This window comes from Lissotriton helveticus, chromosome 8 (genome assembly GCF_964261635.1).
Source record: "Lissotriton helveticus chromosome 8, aLisHel1.1, whole genome shotgun sequence".
Taxonomy (NCBI): Eukaryota; Metazoa; Chordata; class Amphibia; order Caudata; family Salamandridae; genus Lissotriton; species Lissotriton helveticus.
This window is the reverse complement of record NC_136069.1, coordinates 1,505,597,502-1,505,624,355: the sequence shown is the minus strand read 5'-3', so window position 1 is coordinate 1,505,624,355 and position 26,854 is coordinate 1,505,597,502. Positions and strand designations below refer to the sequence as shown.

Below are 26,854 nucleotides of genomic sequence, written 5' to 3'. Positions count from 1 at the left end.
TTTCCCCGGGACTGGACCTCAGTGCATTTGTAGTCTGGAGACGTTCGCCCTGCAGAGCCCTGGGACATATGTTCGACTTAAACGGTATCCTCTCCTTTCAGCGGGTGAAGGAGGACTATGGTATACTGGAGTCTGATTGCCTACCCTATCAGCAGGTCCGACATTGGGCTTTGCAGCCAGAAGTCAGACCAGGCGCATAACGTTTCCTCATCCCTTATGAAAAGTGGCTGCTTACCCGCACCTCTGATAAGATGCTGATCTCTGACTTGTACCAGCAGCTCCTCCTCACAAACATCTACACACATAACGCAGGAAGAAACAGGTGGGAGCGGGACCTGGGGAGATCACTCACGCACAAACAATGGGGCGGCATCTACCATAGGGCCAGACACTCTGCTTACCACACGGGCCTCACCGAAACCCTGACCAAAGTGGCCACCTATTGGTACCATACACCTGAACGCTTACATCAATGGGATCCCCGCATTAGTGACCGCTGCTGGAGAGGGTGTGGGGGGCTTGGCACCTTGGAGCACTTACTTTGGAGTTGTGACCGTTTGCAACCCTACTGGAGTTTGATTTTAGATGACATAGACTCACATCTGGATACTCAGCTCCCTAGGTTCACCGCTTACATTCTGTTAGGACTCCCCAATGCTCTGATGTACCCCTTGAAGTCTAGGAGGGGGAGGCTTATAGCGATCGCACTAGGGGCAGCGGTGCAGAACATCCTGGCACACTGGAGGACCACACAACCTCCCCCGCATACTGGGTGGCTACACAGGCTTTGGATGGTTCTGGGGATGGAGAAGCTGTCCTTGGTGAAGGCGGGAAGGGGAGAGGAGTTTGCGGAACTTTGGCGACCATTCTTAACTCTGCTCACGGGGAGTTTAGGGAATTAAGCTGCCCTCGCTACTTGTGACTACTGCGCCTAGCAGACACTCCGATCGAGGAGCGGAAGGCCCCGCCGCAAGACTCAGGGCTGATGATCAGCTTACTGCCCTCCCTTAGTGGCGTGGTGATTCCCATTTCCTTTTTCTTTTGCTTTGTGGACAAGGAGGGGGCGTGGGGGGGTGGGTCGGATGATATTTCCCCTTTGCAGAGACCCTACATGTCTGGCGTTGCCTTTATTCTCACTGCAGCACACCTTTGATTGGGTCGCACAGGAAGAGCTCGATATTGTTTCATCTGATGGGGAAATGTGGTCTGTATGTTTTTCCTGTTTTGAAAATTCAATAAAAGATTTAAACCATAAAAATACGCTGAGTACTGGCTTTGTATAAGCATACAAGTTACTTTGCAGTTTAGGAAATGCTTTGTAACCTCTTTGCAATACTTCTAATTACTTCAGATTACTTTCTAGGTACTTTTCAGTTACTTTTCTAACTTAGTGCGAAGGAAACAAATAATACAGTTTATTCACTGCAGTACATTAGTAAGCAGGACAACTCGTTTGTGGACACTAAGTTACTTTGTTGCAATATAAGGCGGAGTCAACACTTAAAACATTTTTCAGAAAAAAGGACACACCGTGCAATCCTATGGGAAAACGAGGTTTGTACTTGCAGGTAGGTACAATGACTTTTGGTGTAGTCCTTTTGGGGGTAGAACCAAGTTTCCCAAAGGTTCAATTCTGCACTCAAGGTGCACCACCAGCGACACTAGGATGTCCGGGTGTAGAAGGCAGGGGTGACAAAGCTAGCCGATGGGGACTAGGGGCACATTGGTTGGACTCCGCTCGCGGGCAGGTAAAGTGGCCTTGGAGGACAAACTTCAGGAGTTAAGGTAAATAGAAAGAGGGGGCCTAATGCAGCATCAAAACCGCACCACCCTGGCAATGGGGCAGCCGGGTGCAGGGTGCTCACACAGCATTGGGCGGCCAGTGTTCCCTTACGGAGATTGTAGGTTGTGGTTTCAGGCTGCAGGCTCAGACCAGGAGGTCTCTTCGATGGAACCAACAGCTAGGGGAAGAAGTTGAGATACCAGGCAATGTCAGGACACCATTGATTCAGGTCATCGTGACGCAGGGCCAGAGGATGCAGGGGTGTTTTTGGACGTTTGGTTTCTCCCTACCGGGTATGTCGCATTCAAGGAGGATCTTGGTGCAGAAGCTGTAGGTGTCGTTGCAAAGGCTGGGAGACGTCACCCCTCGATGGACTTAGGATCAAGACCGCTGAGGAACTTCTTCTGGACTGGTGGGCCTCCTAGACTCGGGCCGTGGCCGCCGGGTGTAGAGGTATGTCTGGAAGGTGAGTATTCGCAGTTCCACAGGGTCTTGGAGTTCTTTTTGGAGGCAGAGCCGCTATCTTCGGTTGTCTTGGGTTTTTAATGCAGATGAGTCCTCTCAGGGTTTTGGAGGTCGATGGTCTTCAGGCTAGAAGATGTTGTGCTGCAAGGGTTGCATGAAGGTGCTTGCAGGAAGGCCAAAGCAGTGGTCACCCGGATCTTCTGCTGCATTTTTTTCTTTGCCAGTCTTCTTAGGTCGTCAAGAACTCCTGAGCTGGGTTCAGGGGGGGGCCTTTATACTGTATTTAGGGGGGTTACTGGGGTAGCCAATGGGCTGCTGATCTTAGAGTGACTACATCCATAGTAAGCTCACCCCACGTGGGGGAGTGAGCATAATCCCTGACCCTGATCCGAGGGTCCCTCCCATCTGCAAGTTGGCAGTCACTGAACAGTGGGCTTCACCTGGCCACCCCTACCAGAGGGATGGGTTTGGTAGAGGTGGGTATACCTTCTGGGATGTCCTGATTTTCCCACCTGTCTTCCTGCCAAAAAAGGGGGTGAGGACAGGAAGGGGGCCTGCCACTGCTAGCAGGAGAGGCTTGGGGACGCGTTATAAAGGCGGCACGGCCTTTGAAGCTCCCCAGCCACAGATGACTGGGGGAGGTGTGAACAGCACCGCCCAGAAAAGGCTATGTTTCTGGGCCCTAGGAGAAAAGGCTCCTACCACAGGGATCCAGTAACCTGTCTCGTGGTGGCAGGCTTGTGTTCACCAGTGGTTGGTTTGGTCCAGGGATCCCTTCTAGAAGGGACACCTAAGTGCATGGGATAATAAATCTGACACTGGAATCAGTGCAGGTTTATTATTCTGAAATGTTTGATACCAAACATCCCAGGAGTCAGTAAAGCCATTATGTTACTTGGAAACTCATAATGACAGGTTTCTAGACCATATACTCAGTATAGTTTTACTGTGCACTCATAAAACCTAAGAATGGCCTTACACATTATAGGGGCCTCTCTGCTCATGCAGATTTATCTTCGCATGAGGTATAGGGCACCCTGCCTCAAGGGTGACTTTCCTAGGCTTCATGCAGGCATGGCACAGAGGGATGTGTGCCATGTCGACTCTTCACTTTTAGCTGGACCAAAATACGCAGGCTTCAATTGGGCCTGTTTGTGGTGAGACGTCTCTGAGGGTGGCACAATGCATGATGCAGCCCTCAGAGGCCTTTCCCTGGTGACCATGCCATTGGTACCATAGGTTCTCCTTACAAGGGACTTAAAGGTAGGCCAGAGTTGTACCAATTGTGGAAACCAAGGTCCAGGTTAGGGAAAAAACACAGGCCCAATGAACCTGATTGGCTGGGAGCCAAGGCACACTCAGTCAAAGTGCTTCAGAAATGTGGCAAAAAGTGGGAGGTTGCTGCAACAGAAACCCACTTTCCTACAGTAGGACTCCGCGATGATCCTTGAGGTACTGCGCAGATCAGATTCTTGGTTTCGGAGGTGTAGGGCGGGAGCCAGATTTCCTGGGTCCTGTTGGAGAGAATGGAAGACAGCCGGCTCCGTGCCCGGACCATGTATTCTGAAGTTGTGGAGTCTTGGGATGAGAGTGCTGTGTGAGACGCTGCCGAAGGCTTTGGAGAGGTCGAGTGTTATGAGTACGATGATTCTCCATGATGGTCCAGATGTCGTCAGCTGCCTCTATGAGATTGGTTTCATGCTGTGGTTATTGTGAAATCCAGATTGAGAGATGTCTAGTTGCTGCTGCTGTTTGAGATGATTGTAGAGTTGTTTGTTGATGGCTTTCTCCACGACTTGGGATGGGAAGGGCAGTAGTGAGGTGTGTTTTGTAGTTGCTGAACTCTTTTCAGGGTTATCGAATTGAATAAAATATCCTCTTGTTCATGGGACAGGTTGCTTCATAAATCTACTGTCCCTTTGGTGCCATGTAGAGTGGGAACAACCTCATCATAAAAGAGGTCTGATAATAGCTTCTCTGATTATGCCCGGGCTCGTTCTATAATAAGGTTTGAATACCAGCAATACCCTTATTTTGCTACCTTTCCACAGATTGGAATACTGGGGTTGGAGGTAGCGGAAAGCAATAGTTCCAGGGTTGGAATGCCCTTTTGAATTTGTGCAAATCTACCAACTTACCTATTTTAGGGGTTTTCACCAGCTCTTCTCTAATCTTTTCCCTTGGTGAGAAAGGTTGGAAATTTACTACTGACAAGGGCAGAAGTAAAATTTCTTCCTGGGTTGGGGAAAAAAGTGTCTGGAATAACTTGTAAACGCTCAACAGATTTTCGCAGGAGCAGATGTACACATGTATATTGCTAAAATTTAGTTCACAAATATTTTCTAGGAGCATGATGTCCTGGCCTACTTCTGTAAATTCTTGTGAATTCAGGAAAAGGTAAATCTACACTAAAGCAAGGACATATACCACTGATGCACTTTCGTGACTTTATTTAAGAATTGAGCCCCTAATTGGGTCTAGTGTTAGCCAAGACCTTTTTTGGGTTTTTAAATTCAATCTCTCTCTGCTGGCTTCACTGTGAGTGACCACATTCTGCTCTTTCAAAAGGAGCATATCGGCACACAAAATAGTTTTGTTCAGTGCCAGGAACTACTGTGGCAATGTTTACTTTTTGAGAACAAAAAATATTTTTGGTTGTTGCAAATGTTAGTTATAAGGGTGATGGCCCAGCAGCTCCCGCAACAATAAAGCGTTCATAAAAATCAAAAACCATGTCAAAACAAGACCCGCATTGACAAAACCAAAAGGCTTACCACCAATGTAAGACCTATTTACTTTGTCAATGCTTGTTTATTGTCTTGTTTCCCATAACCTTCTTGAACCTGCTTGCACTGATTTTCCATAATGAATATTTTCAGAAATACTAGCTCATGTTGCCTAAAATTTCACAGTAGTTTACCAAAACATTTTTTCCTACTTGCATTTTTTATGCACATTTTATTTTGAAAGCAAAGGACCATAAATCTCGCTTTCAAGCTTCTGCAAATATTTGCATTTAATTAGAGAGCATTATACATAGCCTCATATTGTTAAACTTTGCAAATGTGTGTACACATTTTTATTCTGGAACCAGTACTGCAGTCCGAGCTTACATTTTCTTAGAGCGCCCACCCTAATAATAAAGGTTTTGTATTAATGAACCATGAATACAAGTTCGAACAACATTAACATATGGACACAAATATTACCTTAACTGCAGACCTTGCAAGGGAAGGCCCTGATCCATATTGTGCTGTAAACTGCCAGCCAAAGGTTTTGTGCTGCAGGGGAATGTACTTACTTGTCCAGAGGACAAAATACATTTGAAAACTCCACACCACTGTCTTTTGGGTCTGCCATTGGTTTTTTCAGGAGAGCTGCGACTTCAGTATGTTTCCAGTTGTTCGATAATGTTCCACTTTGGATGGCGGTGTTGATGCTGGTGGTGAGGTGGGAGCTGATCAGAGTTACTCCTAGGTTGATGACATGGTGGGGTCAGTGGTCGGTGGGGGCCTCGGAGTGGATTTCCCTCATGAATTTGGTGGTGTCTTCTGGGGTAAGGGTTTTCAGTCTGTGGTGTGGTTGTCTGATTTGGCGATGGTGGGCAGCTGCTTGATTAGTTCCTGTGTCTTGCATTGGGAGTCAAAGTTACTATAGATGTAGAGGATTTTCTTGTGGAAGACATTGGAGAAGCTGTTGCAGAGGTCTTGCAAGTAGTGGTGGAGTTGGTGGGGTTTGTGAGTTCTTTAATGATGTTGAAGAGCTCTTTGCAGTTGTTGGAGCTGTTTACCAGTCTGAGAGCTTCTGCTGTTTTTCTTGCCTTGTCTAGTTGGTTGTGGTATTTCCTTAGCGAGGACTTGAGTTTCTTGCGGTGGTGTCCCGACTAGTTCTCCATTTTCTCTCCAGCTCTTTCCAGAGTCATTTGGAGTTTCTAAGGTCTTTGGTGTACCAGCTGGTTCGGTGTTGGTTATTGAGTGTCTTACTTTCTTCAGGGGTCTCTTGGGTGTCTATGCTGGTAGCACTCCAGTTGTTAAAGGCTTTGATGTCGGCATGCAGGTCGCCAATGAGGTTGGTTGGTGGGCGGTGAGGATCTTGGTCTAGTCTGTGTCCTTTATCTTGTTCCAGCTACATCTGAGGATGTAGGTATTCCTGGTAGAGGGGGGTTGGCGGGCATTGTGAAGAGGTGGACAATGGAGTAATCTGTCTAGGTGACCCGAGTGAGGTGGCTGAACTTCACCTTGTTGCTGGCTGTGAAAATGGGGTTTAGGCTGGGACTTTGACTATCTGGGTGATTCCTGGTATCTCGTGGCTCTTGAGTAGGGCAGTGGAGTTGGGATCTTTTCAGTCGTTGAGGTTGAAGTTGAAGTTGAGGTTGCTGGCGGGAGCTCTTGTAGCCCGGTGAACTGGCTGTGGCGATGATGGGTGCCAATGTGGGCTTTAGCTAGGTCTCTATGAGGGAGATGATGTCCGGGAAGTGCGTCTTGATGGTGTCCCAGATTTTGTTGCTGTGTCTACTGAGAGAGCTGGTGTTGAGGAGCATTCATGCAAGGTGGGGTGAGGCATGTGTGGCACTTGGGGAGTCTGTGTTGGTACAGGTGAAATGGCAATGAGTGCATGATAAAGATCCTACCGTAGAGCTAGGTGAAGTGCAGAGGCTGCTGATATGGCGGTGCCCAGTATGAAGTATATGCAGGCTTGAGGCTGTGTAGCATTGGCGTTTGATTGGACCAGGTTGGATGGGGTAAGACGGACTTGCCTTTGGAACGGCCACTGCGCAATCACGCAGCCGCCACCTTTAAGTCAGTCACAGGAATGGGGGTAAGGAAGGTCAGAATGCAGGAGGGGGAAGAAGGCGCCGAACAGAGATGAAGGTAAAAAGCCGGGGAGGCAAGGAAGCACGGGAGAAACAGGTGCAAAGGAAAAACGGACACAAGAAAAAAGGGCAAAAGAGGCACAAAGAGCTGACACATACTTTGAGAACCCAGTCAATGATTATTAAAGAGGGGTGGCAGAGTGCCTCAGCCCTTGTTCAGACCTGAGCTTTTGTGGCAGTAGTAGCACTGAAAATTAGAACTACAGGAAAAGGTGAAGTAATGAACCAGGAATAGTGGCAAGAGGGGGCTCTTGAACACTGGCGCTTGATATACTAGTTGCTGTTAATTGCGATGATAACCATTGCCAAATATTGGAAACCGACTAGGACTCCAGAATGGCACACACAGTGGCAATTGAGAACATGATAGGTTGCACAGATCAGGACAGGAGCACCCTTATGACCACTTGGCACCCGGTACAGAGGGACTGTTTATTTTGTGTTTGGTAGTCTCTTTGTTTCTATTCATATACAATGTCTGCGTACTGAATGGAAGATATATTTTACTGCCAGAAACTCAGTAAACTTAATTTGGGGGGACAAAAGTAAAAGAAAACAAAAGTGCTAAAAATGGATAAAAACATTTTGAACCAAAATACCTTCCCAAGAAGGCTTATAGTATTGATTTAATGGGCTGAAGCTGACTTTGATTATTTTCTTTTAACGGTTACACAGTAGTTAGTGCACATGTAAATGATTCTGTATGTGCACAGATAATTCCTATAATAGTAAGGGAACCCTTTAGTCATACAGTATGCACAGGAGGAGTGTCTGGAAAGTAATGCAGAAGGATTTAGCTCTGGCTGCACAACTGTATGCCTGGCATAGTGTTATAATTTCTTTAAATTAAATATAGAATGCCTTTTAGCTCAAGCCAGTAGAGTGATACTCTTTCACCTTATGTTATTTTCTAGCTGGTCAATATAAGCCAGCTCTATTGGTTGCGCCAGTGCTTATTTTAGAAAGATTGGGACCTTGAAAGAAAGTTACTTAAGTGATTTAAAAAAAAAACATATAACGTGATTGATTTTTCTAAGTTCCGGTAGTAAGTTGCGCTTCAGACTTTATTATTGCTGTAGGAAGGTAGATCCCTGACTATGGTTGCCCCCAACTTTATGCCTGGTGTTTTGCTGGTTTTCTGACTTAGTTGACCTGGGGCCCTGCTATTCAGGACCCCAGGCCTACTGCTCTCTCTGTAAAATGGATTCCATGTACCTTCGGTACATATCTAATTGGATACTGAGTCACCTTATCAGTCCCTGTACAGTGTACCTTAGGTACCCAGGGCATAGGTGTACCCAGGGCCTACCAGGGGCTGCAGCATGTATTATGCCACCCCTGGCTGGCCATCCAAATCTGACACAACTGGCTGCACGACAGCTGGGGCAAGGTGGTGTAATCACCCTTTGCTTTAGATATAGTATTCCTATATCTAACCCTAAAATGGGCACACAGATCTCCTATCAGTCACTCCTATGGCAGGCCTTGACAATCCTGAAGGCAGAGTGCTTGGAATCGTGTGAGATAGAGCTCTGGCATGAGCTGAGCCTGTCTGCGGCTTTCGGGATCCATCCCATAGCCGTTTCTATGATATCGCATACCATATACTCTTAAGTGCATTATAATCCTCGCGGTTATATGCCAACTCTGGTATCGCTTTATCAAAACATGTCGAGAAAGGTGTCATACGAATTGGAATACTAACCCCTCGCCAATTCTGGCGACGGGGTTAGCATTCCACCCTTCTAGAGGGACACGACATGTATGTAACCTGTAACCCCGGTTAAAGTCAGACAGAGCCTTAGCTCCACAAAATGGATGCTGCCACCGAGACACAAGTCTGCCCTCCTGCTGCTGGGAGTCCTCCCAGCCCAGGAGGCAAGGACAAAGGGTTTCCTGCCAGGGGCGGTGCCAGCACCGTCCCAGACAGGATTTTGTGTATCCTAGGTAGGCAGGGCTTTAGAGGAAGGTGACTGCAAGTGGCACCCCGGTGCTCACTGTGCATAGGCCGGCTGAAACCAGTTCCAGGGGCACTCCAGCCCCTGGCCTGGGGAAAGCCCGCCAAAGGAGAGGGGTGTAACCACCCCCCTCCTAGTCCCACCCATAGGGCAGGACTTAGTCGCGTGCCAGCCCCTTTTTGCAGGATAAAGGTAGGACCTGGCCCCCTTCCAGATCAGATCATCTTTGAATCCTGAAACTACTTTCTGCAAGAAGGAACTCAAGACTCTTCTCAAGATTTATCCCTTGTGACTAAGGAGTAGTCACCCTGCAGCAGCAGGCACCAACCAAGCATCGCGGTTTGTTGCCAGTCTCTCCTTCGGATCAAGACTGCTCCAGCACGACGAGAACCGGCTTCCCTGGCACCTCTGACCTCAACCTACATCATCAGCCCAGCTGTGATCCGTGGGTGTGACGAGACCTCGAGGGACCGGCCATCTTCAGAACTGCACGACGCTTGTCCAGCACGACTCCCGAGTGACCCTCGACTGAGTGCTTTGGGGTAAGAGAAGCCCCGACCCTGAGCAGCTCCAGCACCGAAGTTCAGCCCCCCTGCATCCACGAGATCTGCGTGGGGCCCTTCTGCTTTTTGCTGCTCACCGCGTTGTCCAGGTCGCTTGCCCGTTGGCTAGTGGCCCTTCACGACGCTCCACGACGACAACTACTGCTGGTCTGGTTGCTCCAGACTAGCCCTTGCTCCCCTCCAAAAGAGGAGCACCCTGGACCCTCCTGGTCCACTCAAGACGCCATTTTAGGTCCCCCGCGTGGGCCTTGCATTTGCCAAGACTTGTTGCCCAATCCTGGGTCCAGCGACGTCGACAGCAAGAACCTTCGTGGGACAGCTCGCACCTCCATCCTGGTCGCCGACAACGCCTCCTGGTCCGAGAGACTGCAGAGCCCAGCAGCGCCCACTCACCTGGCTGAGGTGACTTCGTCCGGTGCCATCCTGGTGCCCACTCAAATCACTGGCTAGTGATTCAGAACTTGGTCCACTCTGCTTACAGGTTTCTTCTTCCCTGATCCAGGCTTGGATCACTCCGAACTTTCTTCACTGGCCGCCTGCCAGCAACTCTTTCTTCAGGCTCCTGGATCTTCAACGAGGGTTTCCGACGCAACTTCAACCCTATGCAGCCGCAGCCCCTGGGCTACGTAACCTGAGTACTCCGGTGCTCCAGCATAGTCCAACACCCTAAGAGTTCGAATCCACTCCCGTTTTTGATCCACCTAGTCGGGTTCGCCCGAGAACAGTAACTTTGCAACTGCTAGCCTCCATAGACTTTTTCCCGCCTTACGCGTGAGAGTTCCCACTCTGCACACGACGTCCACAGGCCTCCTGCATCTAATCCCAGTGTTTAGAATTGTAGGCCTAGCGATTCCTAAGTCTAGAAAAGTATTACTTACCTGCTAGCAAGTTCGCATTCCACTTACTGTATATATGGTTTTTCGTGCCCCTAGGGCATCTGTGTAAATTGTGCGACTTAAAGTATTTTCTTAAGAGTTTTGTTGTGTGCTTAGCTCCCTGACTCATAAAGAGTTCAGGGTAGTCTTGTTATAAATAAATATCTGTTTATTTTCATAACAACTTGTGTGGTGTCCTTTCACTTGGTGTTCAAGGGGTAATGTGATGGTAAAACAGCTGGCTTAACACGCCCTCTAGAGTCTTAGCCTTAGACTGCTCGTATCCATGCTACTAGGATAGCTGGTCTATAAGGTTGACTTACAACCAATCATCAATAAGGGTTGTTTGGACTGATACATAGTGATCACTAGAATAGTGAGCACTGCATATCAGGCCAACTTCTCACAATTGCTATAGGGGAGAGGGGTTGGCGTAACGGCTAAGGTGCTCGACCTCGGACCTGGGGATCTGGGTTCGAGTCTCGGTAACGACGCAAAAAAAAAAAACCCTGTGATTCTGGGCAAATCACTTAATCTCCCCGTGCCTAAAATGAAAATGTGTCCTCATGTAACGTAACTGGTGCTATGTAAAGCGCTCTGATAACTGATTCGGTTCGGTTCTAGTTCGCGCTATATAAAACTCTGCAAAAAAAAAAAGTAGCTGAGTAGTAGAAATTGAGACATCTGAATGTAAGGCTTTCCCACCTTAAAGCTTCAGAGGAATGGCGCGTAAATGACAAAGTTATGGAAATGGTTTTAGCTTCTTGTGTAGATTAAGTTGAAAAGTACAAGACCTATTAATTTATCAATATGAATTTGAAAAAGGAAAAACAAGTCAAATAAAACACCAAAAGACTTTACTTAACGGACCATTTTTGGAGTCCAGTGCTAAAGGCGAAAATACATAGAGCTGATAAATGAAGAGGAAACTGTATCTGCAGAGTTCATTGCAACATGTGATGGTCGTATCCAGAGAGATCCCTCTCTTCAGACATGCACCAGGAATGACATTTGAAATACAGGTTGGTGTGATCCAGCAGCTCTATTTAAAGATTGAACAATGCAAGAAACTGTGTTTGACTTGATACCAGACCTCTAAGCTGCTGCGGAATCCTTTGTTCATTCTGCATACAGGCAGATGAGATTGAAAGTAGAGCCGCATGCTCAAACAAATGAAATGCCTCTGAGAAATCAAGAAGAACCTGCAAACCGCACCATCCAGCAGGTCGATGAGATAATTCACTTAATGTATGGTAAACGTCTCATTGCTGTGCCAAGGCTAGAAGACCAATTGATAGTTCAAGAGTAGGTAATCGTAGAAAATTCACATTTTTGCCATACTTCTAAGTCATTCAGGCAAGCCTTGTACAGGTATGTCTTTTGATAATTTGACAGGAATAGTGGCTTTCGTACTGATCCGTAGGTCTACAAAAACCAAGACTAAAAGTTTCTGCCCTGCAGTTGAAAAGACCCTGTAAAGCGAGACCACATAGCGCAGGTCCTAGTTAACTCAAAAGACCTTCTCACTCGAATTAAGTCAATTTGTAGCAAAAATGTTTTAAGTTCAGATCTCGTTTTCTGATGGCTCAAAAATGCTATTGAGAAGCAGATCCTTTCAAGGTTTTTTGCAACAGCCAGTCAACGTGCTTAACACTATCAATGTTGTAAATAAAATGATTTAGAAAAATATTTATTATAATAAAGGGACTTTCGCTCGGATAATAGAACTATTTCAGTGAGTTTATTAATCTCATGCTAACGTGTTAAAATATGCACATGAAATTTGTTAAATACAAAGATTTGGCAACTTCCATGATTTATGAAAAAGGGGGTGTCAAATCAAACATAAGTTACTCTCCCTCTTTCATTGAATTTGGTAACCAACCTATTGGATTTTGTCATTGATGCACCCCTGAAAAGCGAATACAATGATGGTCTGCTCTTCATCAGTGTTTACCCTGTGATCTTTAGTTTTGTATTTATAAATGAGGATTTCCACCTGCTAGGCAAAGGGAAGGATTCATCAACACTGGAATCACTCTGATACTAATGTAGCAACGTCCAGTGGCCATCACGTACATCGACTTCCCCCACCAATCACGGCCAAAGGTTTTCCTTGGGCGTTTAATGTGCGATCTGTCACAACCCACCAGTAGGTAGATTATAGTGCCTGCTACATTATACATCACACTGTATTCTTTGTACATGTCCACTGGTTGGGCTCCACGCTAAAATAGGCTGGGAGCAATAATAAAACTATTTTGTTTCAAATCTGATCTAGTCCTTGTGTGTGAGTTTATTTAATGCCTCATATTAGTAGGTGTTGAGTGCGCTGGACCGGGGAAGATTGGGTGGGGGTCTTCAAACAGAACTGCGTTTTTTAGGTTGTAAAACTAAAAAAACGGAACAGAGACAATCTTAGTTCCCAAGCTTTCTGCTCCACTTCCTGCCCAACCATAGCTGAAATGACACATAAGTAGAGGTATGCCATTCAATGTAAATTGAGCAAAAATTACCCCAGCTCCACTACTCAATAAGGTAGCGTGCCAGCCTTTTCAGATCCACAACTTACATTTATTTTTCTGGGCTCTGTAAAGCATTACCATTGAAGAAGTGTAATGATAAAGCTGAATTGGAGTGAAGGTAGTGTACATCAGGAGAAAGCCAAAGTATCCTATTTTGTGCCTTAAAAACTTGGGACTCATCGCCTTAATTAGATGTTTTGATATGCATATTTACCTACATATTCAGCAAGTTCTGTGAGGTATCGGATCCCCTAGTCAATTATGTTAGAACATGGTTGATTGGGAGCAGTATTGCAAGGCTAGCCTCAAGTTTGCTGACCTGCTTGGTTGCAAGTATCATTTAAAGGCCGATTGCTTATGATTAAGTTATGTCTTGATCCCCTAGACTGAGAGTGGTGGTTTCTTACCAGCATTCTAGTACCTCTATCTTCCATAACTTTCACTGCCTTGACTTGACCATTGTTTTTACCTTGCTGAGAGCAGCTACTACTCCTTAATCACACGAATATATCTGCTCACATGTGGTTCTGGATATCAAAATCACCCACTACAAATTTGACCAATGCATTGACCAACAGTAACGTCTATGCTCACGAAGGATTTCCTAACCTACTTGGTACAATTTGGTAGGGAAGTGAATTGAAGCTCGAATAATCTGTTCACACTTAAAAATCACAAAAAATAAATACATCAATAATAAAGCTATTTTCAAATAGTCACGTGGTGTTTTAACAGTTTTATAAATAAAATGTCTTAGATGAACAACATGCCTGTATTCCTGAGTATTTTTTCTCTTTCAGATATAACTGTCATAAGTGTGGCTGTACAACCGAAGCTAAAAATGTTCATTACAGGTATAAACTATCCCTTAGAGTTGCTGATGAAGATGAATTATTTAAAATTGCAGTGTTTGGAAGCTGCTTGGATGAGTATTTTGGGATCACCGCGGATGAGCTGCAGAGGTAAGGAAAATGCAGTTTTGTTTTAACTGCTTGCAAAACATACGGTGTAGATTAGGGGTACGCTGAACTTTGTTCCACGCTGCAAAATCAGCACGAACTGCAGCGCACCCTAGGGCGCTGCTCCTTTTCTATCCCTCAAGTAGATTTTCTACTCACAAAGCGGCTTTCTCGCCACGAACAGTCCCAACCGCCCCTGTTGAAAAAAATCTCACCAGGTTCCTTTTCCAGCACCTAAAAATTGTGCTTGGAGATGCAAATTCTCGCTTGCGCACACCAACTTAACGGTAGCGAGCCACGCTCAAGAAAAAGCTCAGTCAGCGGAGTTTTGCTGTTACAAGTGTAAGCGGGGTGGGCAGAACTACACCCGCAGAGCAGAATTTATCACCCACCCCTAGTGTAGATATCCTGCTGAGTTTTATTGCTGAAATCCTGCATTATACTCATGTTTAGTATGTAGCATTGTACAGGCATTTCTTCTCTAATTGAGATCCACCATTCTTTGCTATTCTCTGTCTATGGCTATCACATCACCACCAAACACACAGAGACACTTTTCATCGTTTTTCTTTCAAACAAATATGCTAGCAACGTGTCTACAGATTATCCTTTGTGTGTCCTTTAATATATTATGCCCATTTGTTCCCCAAGTCTTTTCTGTACATTGAAAGCTTTCATCTGATACTATTGAAATATATTTAAGAATGTGTTTTTTTTGTGGGTTTTTTTTGCTAATAGTTGAACTCAATAAACATACAGTTAGCCTAGTAAATAATGAGGCACCATGGTCCCAGGCATACATGTGGCCAAATAGTTCCAGGCATTATTGGATCCAGTTAGTAATATATCTCAATGGCCCTGATGTAGTCACTTCCAATAACCAGCCTCTCTAGCCTGGGCTTTAGTGAACATCAATAATCAACGGCACCGGTCAGTAATGATGATCAGTAGCTCATGCATGGCTAAATGAATTGGTTGAGTGAGTGCATGAATAGATGAGTACTTGAATGTGATGAATAGGCAAAGGGCTATGTGCCTTTGTGACTCCCTGTGCCTGCCCCAGCCCATCACTCAGTAACACATAGTGCATGTTCGGCTTTGCACCATTGCTTTGCATTTCTTGGCTCATGGTCAGATATGCCCCATCACTAATGAATCCTTCCTGCTAGTTCAGAATCACACCACCCTACGTTTTTATGCAAGAACATTTGCCTGTTGCTGCACTGATGAGTGATAGTTATGCTATGAAAAAGTAAGCAAAATATAGGCGAAAATGTCCGTATGGACTGAGGATATCACAGATAAGGAAGAGGATATGGCTAGAGCGATCGACCTCGAAGCTGGGGAACCAGGTTTGTGTCTCGGCAGAGACGTCAACAGCCTGTGATTCTGGGCAAATCACTTAATCGCACCTGCCCAACAAAAAGTGATGTGTCTGTCTGTACTGGTGCTCGTGTAAAGCGCTCAGATACCTTTTGGTTAAGTTTGTGCTATGTGTAGCTAAAAAACAAATGTTATGGGGCCATTTGGCAGCAGTGCTCATGCCACGTAAAGTATGGTCTTTATTATCCACAACAGTAGCATTCATTTTTTGGACATCAAATGTAAAAAAGCTGAGCTAGGCATTTCAGTATTCAAGCATGTTTTGCAGCGTGAATCTTTCTGGATTCACTATGCTGTGCATATTCCGCAATCTGGTGGTTGGGTCCGGATTCTTTTTTCTCTCTTTTTTTTTTTTTTTTTTTTGTAGCCCAGGTGGGCGTCGACGTCCCACCATTTGGTGTCCCTTCGGTGACGTCGGCGTGCTTCCGGCGGAAGCTACCACCCTTGGGCGCCATCTTCAGATTCTTTTTTCCACCGTTGGGTCTGGATCGTCGCGTGAAGCTCCAGAAGTTTTAAGGAGAAAAGGAGAGAATATAGCAAATCTTCAACAGAGAAGACCTGAGAAGATCGGGAGAAGAGGACCTTTAGAGAAGAGACGACGAAGAAAGGAGAGAACTTCGAAATCTTCGACGTCCTTGGAGGAATGCACACACAGGGGGCCCCCTGAGCGCAGGGATGTACAAGACGCCCTTTAAATTCTGCAAGAACTGCCACCACAAGTTCGCACAGAAAGACCAGCACCCAGTCTGCAACCTCTGCCTACCTATCAACCACGTGAGCAGAGACTGCAACGCCTGCTCCGTCTTCAAGCCGAAGACACTCCGAGTTCGAGAAAGACAGAGGACGGCTCACCACACAATGCAGGGCAAGGGCCAAGCCCCGACGCTTTACGAACTGGGCCTCTCCACAGACGACGAGGACAACATCGCCGAAGGCCCAGATGACTTCACGGTCGCTGAGACCGATAAGAAAACGCCGTATAAGGTAGGAGAGTCTACGACCCCGAAAACTCCCTCAGGGCCTCGAAAACCAGAGGCAGACTCTCGAAAGTCTGAGCCCAGAGCCTCGAAAGGAGCACCAGCGCCGAACAAATCGACGACCGAAGCTGCATCCCCCGAAAAAGAGCCCAGCGGATCCTCCGAGAAGGACTCCCGGAGGCCGAAGACCAGTGAAAAGCAAAGGTCATCGAAGCAGGCCCCCGAAAAAGGGCCTTCGACTTCGACGTCGAAAGAAAAGGAGCCGAAGAAAGCTTCGACGTCGACGACATAGATAAAGAGAAAGAGGCTCGAGGCCGAAATGGAGAACATCCTTCAGAGAAAGAAGGATTTCGATGAAAAAATGAGAAGTTACAAGATCCCCTCGAAGCCGGCAACGAGCGTCGCTGTGGTACAGGAGCTCGAAGAGTTCGACGTCGAAGTGCCGCCGAAAACTCCGGAAACCGTCAGAGCACGAAGAGGAGGAAGATCTCTACTACACAGAAGGGGATTACGGGGAACAGCAGACAAGCTACGGCTCAGGTTCCTAGACGGCCCAAGACCAGGAATGGCAGGACATCTAGGCCGAAAACCCAGAGGAGGCGGTAGAAACATACCCCTCGAGGCCTTCACCACCGGATGACATCGAGGCATACAATGAGGTGGTCAGAAAGGCGGCAGCAGCTTATGGAGTTAAGATGGAGGAGGAGAAACCTGAAGCAGACTTCCTGCTCGAGACATTGCTCCCCATACAGACAAGAAGCCAGTTCCTGCCCATGCTCAAGAGTATCACAGACCAGGCGAAGGAAGCCTTCAAGGACCCGGCTACGTGCAGATCAGTAACGCCGAGGACGGAGAAGAAATACAAATTCTCCTCCCAAGACCCAGCTTACATCAAGGGATCCGTCACAGCAGATTCTATAATTGCTGCAACGGCCAGGAAAAGGGCAAACGTCCCAACAACGTCTGGACCTCCACCTGACAAAGAAAGCAGGAGGATGGACCTAACTGGCAGGAAAATTGAGAGGAACGCCGCAGCGCACTGGCAGATGGCGAACTCCAACGCCCTCCTGAATAGGCATCAATACCAGCACTGGGATGAGATGGGACAGTTGCTCAAGCACCTCCCGGAACAATACCGTGAGAGGGCATCACACCTTGTGGAAGAGGGGAAGAGCATCGCCAATTCGTGCCTGAAGACAGCCTTGGATGGGGCAGAAACATCCAGCAGACTGATGGCTATAGGCATCACTGAGAGAAGGCAAGCCTGGCTCAGGATCTCAGGTTTCAAGGCTGAGGTTCAGAACAACATCCTGAACACACCCTTCAACGGGGAATCACTGTTCGGAGCCCCAGTTGATGAGAAGCTCACCCAATTGAAGAAGGACAACGAGACGGCAAGGTCCATGGGGGCCCTGCAGTTCAGGGGGATGAGAAGAGGCACTCCTACACGGAGGCCGAACGGCAGAGGTGGAAGTCAGAGAGGAGATTCCCACCAGAGTTTCCACCAGGGGCAACAGAGTGACAACCAAGGCCACCAGGGCCAGCAGAGGCAAGGCTGGAACTACCAAAGCAGGGGCTAGTCCTTTCGGTCAAGAGGAAATGGACGGGGCCAGAGAAGGAGAGGCGGTGAACAACCACCCTCTAAGTGACTTCACACGGGAGAAGGTGCTCCACCACCCAAACCCTCCGGGGTAGGAGCACGGAAAAAGAGGGAGGAGAGGCCTACACGGACAAAACACAAAGGAACATGTAACACCAGTAGGAGGAAGATTGAGATTTTTTCTCCAGGAATGGACGAAAATAACAACAGACAAGTGGATACTCAATATCATGCAGTTCGGATACTGCATAGAGTTGGAAAGAAGACCACCAAACAGAAAACCAAAGAAAAGACAGCACTTGGGAAGAGAGCTGCAACTACTGCAAGAGGAAGCCAAAGAACTCCTCCTCAAAGCGGCCATCGAACGAGTTCCTTCCAAAGAACGGAACAAGAGAGTGTACTCAAACTACTTCCTAGTGCCAAAGGTGGACGAAAGTCTAAGACCCATCCTGGACCTACGGTTCCTAAACAAATACGTGAAAACGCAGAAATTCAAAATGACGTCCCTACAAGAGGTCATCCCACAGATAAAGACAGGGGATTTCTTGTCCACCATAGACCTCAAAGATGCGTACCTGCACATCCCCATGAACAAGCAGCACAAGCACATGCTAAGGTTCACAGTAAACGAGGATCACTACCAATTCACGACCCTCGCTTTCGGCCTAAAGTCCGCGCCAAGGGTGTTCACCAAATGCCTCGCGGCAGTGGACGCACACCTAAGAAGAGAGGGGATACACGTGTACCCCTACCTCGACGACTGGCTGGTAAAGGCAAGCTCTTACAAGACATGCAAAGAACATGCAGGACAGGTGACAAGAACACTAGCAAGCCTGGGTTTCTCCATACACTGGGGCAAATGCTCATTAGAACCAGAGCAAGTGAAGATCTTCCTGGGAGCCCAGATCGACACCGTCCAATGCAGAGTCTTACCGAGCGAGAAGAGAACGCTCAGCCTACTGAGGGAGAAACGTCACTACCAGAAGGGGCGAGCTCTGACAGTGAGGACTGTGAGCAAGATCTTGGGGATGATGGCATCATGCATACACTTGGTCCCCAATGTACGCCTACAGATGAGACCACTCCAAGAGTGGCTACAACAGCAATGGTCACAAGCTACAGGAAGTTGGGAGGATCTAGTGGTTGTAACGCACAGGGTGCAGGAGGAGATAAGGTGGTGGACCAGGGAGAGAATAACACAAGGGAAAACTCTAACACCACCGGAGCCAACAGTGACCATCACCACAGACGCATCCCAGAGGGGGTGGGGCGCACACATGAACAGGCTCAGAGTGAGGGGTCTGTGGAGCCCTACAGACGCAGTCAGGCACATCAATTACCTGGAACTGAAAACTGTGTTGCTGGCCCTCAAGGCTTTTCAGAAGCACCTGTACAACCAGAAGGTGCTAATACAAACGGACAACACCACAACGATGTTTTACATAAACAAACAGGGGGGAACTCAGTCGTTCCCTCTGTCAAACTTGGCACAGGAGATCTGGAAATGGGCTATACCACTAAAAATAGACCTGCTAGCCATACACCTGCCAGGGAAGGACAATGTAGAAGCAGATTGGCTCAGCAGGCAGACTTCAGCGTCCCACGAGTGGGAACTCCATACTCCGGAAACAGAGAGACTATTCAGGAAATGGGGCACGCCAACAATAGACCTATTTGCAACACACCAGAATGCAAAATGCCAGTACTTTGCATCCAGGCAACCAGAGGCACTGTCCCAGGGGAATGCCCTATGGATAAGCTGGTCGAAAACATTTGCCTACGCTTTTCCCCCAATACCACTGATCCCGAGAGTTCTCAACAAATGCATGAAGAGCAACATGACGCTCATCCTTGTGGCACCACAATGGGCCAGACAGACCTTGTTTCGCAGATAATGGAGATGGCGCAGGGGCCACCACACAAGTTCTCAAAAAGAAGAGACCTACTCTCCATGGAAAACGGAGAAATCCTATACCCAGAGCCAGAGAGCCTCAACCTCCCAGCCTGGCTCCTGAGGACTTAGAATTCGCACACCTAAAACTACCAGAGAGCACCCTGCGGGTGCTACGAGAGGCAAGAAGGCCCAGCACACGCAAGTGCTATGGGGAAAAATGGAAAAGATTCACTCAATGGTGTTGCAAGAAACAGCTCCAAAGGAAACTGACCAAGGAATCCACGATGCTAAGGTACCTCACGCACCTAATTAAGGCTAAGCTAAGCTCATCCTCGCTGAGGGTGCACCTGGCAGCGATTGTGGCATACACAAGAGAAGAAACAGGGAGAAGCTTTTTCACATCCCAAGTCGTAAAAAGATTCCTGGAAGGAGCTAAAAGAATAGCCCCGCCAAAAAGAATGCCGCCACCGGCATGGAACTTAAATGTGGTACTGACGGAGCTCATGAAAGCACCTTTCGAACCCATCCACAAAGCATCACTGCAAATGTTAACAATGAAGACGGCCTTTCTGGTCGCAATCACCTCGCTACGGAGGGTGAGCGAACTGCAGGCACTCACACTGCAGGAACCCTACATCCAGATACACAGTGACAGGGTCGTGATGAGAACAGACCCACACTTCATGCCAAAGGTGGTGTCAAGGTTTCACATCAATCAGAGTATTCAGATACCTAGCTTCTTCCAAAACCCCACTACAAGCGCAGAGAGGTCACTCCACACCCTAGACGCTAGAAGGGCTGTGATGCACTACATTGAAAGAACGAAGGAACACAGGAAAACAAAACAGTTCTTCGTATCCTTCGCAAACAGTTACATGGGCAAACCAGTGACTAAAAACACCATAGCACGATGGATCACACAGACAATACAATTCTGCCACAAACAAGCTGGCCAGGAGCTAACTGGAGGGGCACAGCCCCACTCAACCAGGAAGAAAGGAGCAACAATTGCTTTTCTGGCCAACACACCAATCCAGGACATATGCCTGGCGGCAACATGGGCTTCAGTGCACACTTTCACTAAGCACTATTGTGTGGATGTACAGATGAACAATGAAGCACAAGTAGGACAAAAAGTGCTTCAACATATATTCAACAACCAACGCTCATCTTCCACCCAACCGCCACAAAAGTGAGGAAAACCGCTACAAAATCTATGCACAGCATAGTGAATACAGAAAGATTCACGCTGCAAAACGAATAGTTTCTTACCTGTCGGTGTAGTTTTGCAGCTTGAAGATCTTTCTGGATTCACTAGCGAACCCACCCGCCTCCGCCAGAAAGATGAGGCTGGAGAAGAAGGTGGAAACACATAGAAAGAAAGAAAGTTGAAACTTAGAAGATATGTGAAAAGATACGTGAAAGGATACGTGAAAAGAATTACGTTGAAAAAACGATTAACAAACATAGCCATGGATTCACTACGAAGACATACAAGAAAAAGGAGACAGAAAAAAGAATCCGAAGATGGCGCCCAAGGGTGGTAGCTTCCGCCGGAAGCACGCCGACGTCACCGAAGGGACACCAAACGGTGGGACGTCGACGCCCACCTGGGCTACAAAAAAAAAAAGACTACGAATCCGGACCCAACCACCAGATTGCGGAATATGCACAGCATAGTGAATCCAGAAAGATCTTCAAGCTGCAAAACTAAACCAACGGGTAAGAAACTATTCGTTACCTCAACCCAATGAACTCCCATGCCAATTCTTAATATTCCAAATACAGCAGCTAATGAATGGCATGTTTTAGCAACTTGGATGGGGGATAGTGTGTGTTTGATTCATCTAATCTGTGAATAATTGTAGGAAAGTGCCCCTTTTTGCATGGTTGCCCCCCATTTTGTGCCTGATGTTCATGCTCTTTGACTAAGTGTGCCCTGGGTTCCTGCCAACCAGGTACCCAGGGCCTATGTTCTTTCCCTAAAAGTGTACTTTGTACCCCCACAGTGGCACCTCTCTGGCCACATGCAAGTCCCTGGTTAAAGGTACATTAGGCACCAAGGGCCCTGTAAACAGAAAAGGCCTCTAAGGGCTGCAGGACATTGCAGACTGTGTGTTTTGGTGCAGAGAAAAGTGAAGAGTCGACATGACACACTTCCCTGTATGCCATGCCTACAATGCACTGCCGTGGTAAAAGTAAGACACCCCTATAGATGGGTGCACTACAGCACGGGTGGGGCTACAGTGCATGAGCACTATACCCCTACAGTGTCTAAGTCCATTCTTAAGACATTGAAAGTGCACTAACAGCCCTAAAGAGTATATGGTCTGGCAGTTTGTCATCACAAACTCCGCAGCACCATAATAGATTTACTGAAAAGTATGATGTCAAACTTCTCAGCACATGATTTAATGCTAAATGCACTCAGAGGGCATCTTAGAGATGCCCCCTGAAAAACGACCTAACTCTGGTGTCCTGGCTGATTGGCTGCTCTCCAGCTGCCACCCCCATACATTTTCCTTGACCCCTGGGTCGAGAGCATCCCACTCTCTGGGTCCTGTAACAAAGCACATCCTGGGTAGAGGTGCCAAGCTTCTTCACAGACGATGGCCAGGGTCCACAAAGTAGAAGCTTCAAAGGCTTGCCGCCTTTGTGAGCTGACCCTGCCAATTGATGCTCCCAGCAATTGGCTCGCACCTGTTCTGACCCCCAGGAGGAGAGGTGTGTTCACCTTTGCCAACCCCACCTCTCAGGTGGGGAGGCAAGGCAAAGCACAACTCTTAGTCCCCGCCATCTTGAAGATGGGGGAATCCAGCCAACCAGAGCGGGGCTTATGCCCCCCTCCCACTAGAGGATGGCATAATAGGAGGTGTACCCACCCCAAGGAATGGACCCATTGGTCCTAACCTGTACTTACCTGAAACGCCCCTACATTTTCTATTTAGGGGCAGCCCTGAACCTTTCCTCCTCACAGAAGCAAGAAGATGAGAAGTAGGACCGAAGAGCCATGCTGAAAGAAGAAGAGGAGGCCAACTGACTTGGTCCCAGCCACCGGCATGTCCTGACATCGACCTGCTCCAGCAAAATCCCGGCGTGTCCATCAGCCCCCCAGAACCCGGAGGACCTGCCCTGCCTTACCTACCAAGACTGTGTCTCCCATGAGCACAGGATTTGCTCACCAACAGACTGGTTAAGCCGGATCCACAAGCCTGCACCACTCTGCTCCTGACGCCCACGGCCCGAGTTTGAGTGGTCCAACACCAGGAGGAGGTCTCCCTGGCGATCCTGACCTGGGATCCAGTGACCCCTGACCTGCCTCCAGCCTAAGACGCCTACTTTAATCTAAAGAAATAACAACATTTTGGATTCACCATCGTCTCTGCCTCTCTATCCTTCTTGCGTTATTTCACAAGGCTAAATTCCAGGGAGTTGTTCAAAGTGAGGTATTCTAATTGCAGGGTCGCATAAGCTACATAGTAAAATATGTTCAATATCTGCTACATGCCTTATACAGCATACAAAAACAAATAACTCTGGCCTTCAGACTGTGGTACAGCCCCCAAACCATGAAAGTATGCACATGATTTAAGAAACGTGAGACCGCTCTGCACCGTTTGCACCGCACTTTTGTGACTGCCCCTGCCCTTGGCTACTCTGACCGGCACTGCAGCACTTTCCTACGGCCCCTGGAGGTGGGAGGACCGGATAAAAGCACAGAGCCGGTCCTGCATTGCGGAAGACCGCTCTGCACCGTTTGCACCGCACATTTGTGACTGCTCCTGCCCTTGGCTACTCTGACCTGCACTGCAGCACTTTCCTACGGCCCCTGGAGGTGGGAGGACCGGATAAAAGCACAGAGCCAGTCCCGCATCGCGCGGGGCATGCCCGGGCTCGGCTCGGGCGAAGACAGGGCCATGACTGGACTGGACGAGGCTGGGCTGGGCCCACTCTCTTTGGTCCATTTTTGGGGGCGTCGTGATTTACAGATCGACACATAACATCAGTGGGGGTGAGTCTTATTTGTTGTCTTGTTTCTCACCACCTTTCGGGGCCCTGGACATTGGCCCATGTAGACGATGGTCATCTTCGGTATACCCATGTTGTTGGACTATAAATTAGACAAAACGTATATTTTTTAGCCTACTGGCCGGCGGCTTGATTACTTCAGGTGGACATTAAAACATATATATCATTGTACTGTAAACAGCCTGTGTTTGTTCACGGAACCCCAAGTGCAATCCTCTGTCTCACTTTGGCAGGATGGGTAAAAGGAAAGCAACAACCTCACAGGCCAAAACACAACCAAAAGCATGAGGGGGGGACACGCCAGACTGTTGAACTACCTAAGAGGGGCAATGGGCACTATTGAACAACCGATTATTTGTGTAGAAGAGGCCATAAATCCGGCAAAAAACGGTATTGCTTTAGATCAAACCACTGATAAAGTAGTTCAGGATCTAGATATTCCCGCTAAAGAAGCATCCAGTAGTAAGACAAGTGCTAATACTGAATGTGTCTGATCGCATCTCAACGAGTGTTCAGGAGATCGACCCTCAACCACCCACTAAGCGTTCTAGAAATCCAGAACCCACTTCTAAAATAACACTACCAGAACCAAGGCTGATTCCCCTGAAACCCCACAAAAAGGCACCCAAAAAAGTTAGTCTCTAAGTCACCATGGTAATAAGGAAAAGTTGGCACTTAACACTAATTGGGAGTACACAAAGTGATTTTGCTGAATTAAATGCCAAACTGGATACACTGGACATTTTTATTAGAGAAACCCTAATAGATTTGAGTAGTCAAATTGGAAGGCTAGAAGAATTATTAAATAGACATCTCAACAACTGCAAGCCAAATAATGAAAATACGGGCGTAATTTGTCACACTGGTGTGTGTGGCCTACCTAGAAGTTAGTAGACGGATAAATACACAAGTACCTCTTGCAGCACCATGTAATAACTCAAACTCTGGGGAAATACAACCCTCTCTTTACCAGCGGCCAAATGGCGGAGCAAAAATCTCAGGGGAAGCATTCACTTCATCGACCATAGGTGTAAATGCCTTGAGTTCTCCCCTTACAGACAGGAGGTTGATACGACTTTCTTGGACCTCCCACCCGCTGTAACTCCCCATGGGGGGGTCGAGTTATGGGATACTCTACAAAACAAGTCACTATTTTGGTTGGGAACCAAAACTGGCTTAACAGAGAAGCTCTTCTCTAAGTTTAAAATGGCCAGAAGGGTGAGTTAGATAGGGAGAGGTCCCAAAAATCTCCAAGGAGTTTGTGTGGTCCTGACTTTAAAAACCCAGCAGCTTGCACAACCTCTGCTATCTACAGCAGGCAACCATACAATCTCAGTACAAGGCATTAATTTAGTACCTCTGGGATACTTGCATCTGCCTGCTAATAATAACTATATGAAAGTACCTAGTAAGCATTTTATAGCTGATTACGGACCTATGTATAATATCCCAGTTTTCAACCGTTTTGATGTTCTCCAATCCCTAGATGAGGTGGATTGACTGCAATTGGAAGATACCCGGTTGGCTGTAATGGAGAGAAAAAAACAGAATTTCACACACAACTTGTTTAGACAATTTATTTTCTAAAAAATGGAGCACCCCTGTTGATAACCAACACTCTAAATCCAGCCTGTCAGCATCTATTAGAGAAGCTATGGATCCTCCAATTGTGCATGCAGATATCGAGCTAGATATTAAACATTCCCCATCTTTAACACTAGCTGCCGCCTCCAATATGCAATCTACGAGAGAAAAGGAGATTACTAAAAGATGTAAGAGGAAGGGTATTTGTCAGGTTTTAATCTGGAATGTGGCAGGTCTCAAACTAAGGTGAATAACCAGATATGGCTTGAATTTGTTAGGAAATACGATAGTTCGAGGCATGTGGGCTGCTGAATTCATATCTATAGCATAGATCGCCGCCTAGTGTTGGGTCCGGATGATTGCACATTGTTGTCCTGGAAGAGTCTTCGAAGTATCACGAGATAGGTGGCTCCTCCCCTGGACTACAGTGCGCATGGGCATCGACTCCATCCCCAGATTGTTTTTTTCCGCCATTGGGTTCGGATGTACTTTCGTTCTCTCCAGTTCGGAATCGACAATATTCTCGAGGCCAAAAGGCCTTTTTCTCTTATCGTCGGTATTGTTTGCGTTCGGTGCCCGGTTCTGTTCGGACTCGCCTCCCGAGTTTGGCATCCAGGGAGTCGCGTGACTCTTTGGTGCTCGAGGCCCAGTCAGCGCAGCAAGACCCTCGACGACGCGACATGGAACGGAGCCCGTTCAAGAAGTGTCCCGTGTGTGGATCGAAGTACCCACACATCGACGTCCACCCGGTGTGCAACAAGTGCCTGTTGCCGGACCGCGATGAAGCCGACTGTATGGCTTGTTCACGATTTCGTTCGAAGAAAACGATTCGGCTTCGGCGCGTGGCGCGCATGGAGGCCCAGCAGTCGGCCCCGGCACCGGTGAACATCTTCGACAGCGAGGAAGCAGACGCACACGACGTTCAGCTGCAGATTTCACCTCCAGCGGAAGAAGTCGACTACGACTATCAAGTGGATGTCGAAGGCCTACCCGTACAAGAAGTCGTCGACGAGGTAGGAGACGACGATGAGGCCTATGGGGCCATGGAAGATAGCTCAGAGGGCGAGCTATGCCCCGTTCGAACACTTACGAAGGCTCAGGTCAAGGGATCGCCTATCGGCCTTACCCAAGACCTTCTACCAAAATCCACGGCCCCGCCTCGCCTCCCGGCCCGGCTACGGACACTTCGACGGAGCCGCCATTACCGAAAACGAAACCGAAAGTGAAACCTTTGGTGTCCACAATACCTGAAGTGGTTCAAGCGCCTTCTAAACCACCTGCTCCAACGTCGACACCCTCGTCTTCCGAGGTGTCGGGACAGCCCAGGCCGAAGAAGCCTGTCGACCCGGCGAAGTCGGTGAAATCCGTCCAGCCGAAGCAGACCAA

General features: G+C 47.6%; 1 protein-coding gene across 1 annotated transcript in view; it reads left to right on the top strand.

Annotated features, from left to right (window-relative positions):
* The window catches only part of DDIAS (DNA damage induced apoptosis suppressor), a 160,403-nt gene that overhangs the window by 78,459 nt on the left and 55,090 nt on the right, over positions 1 to 26,854 (top strand). The window contains 1 exon segment of the mRNA XM_078658487.1: positions 13,843 to 14,004. Within this exon segment, the coding sequence (XP_078514613.1) occupies positions 13,843 to 14,004 (162 nt within the window).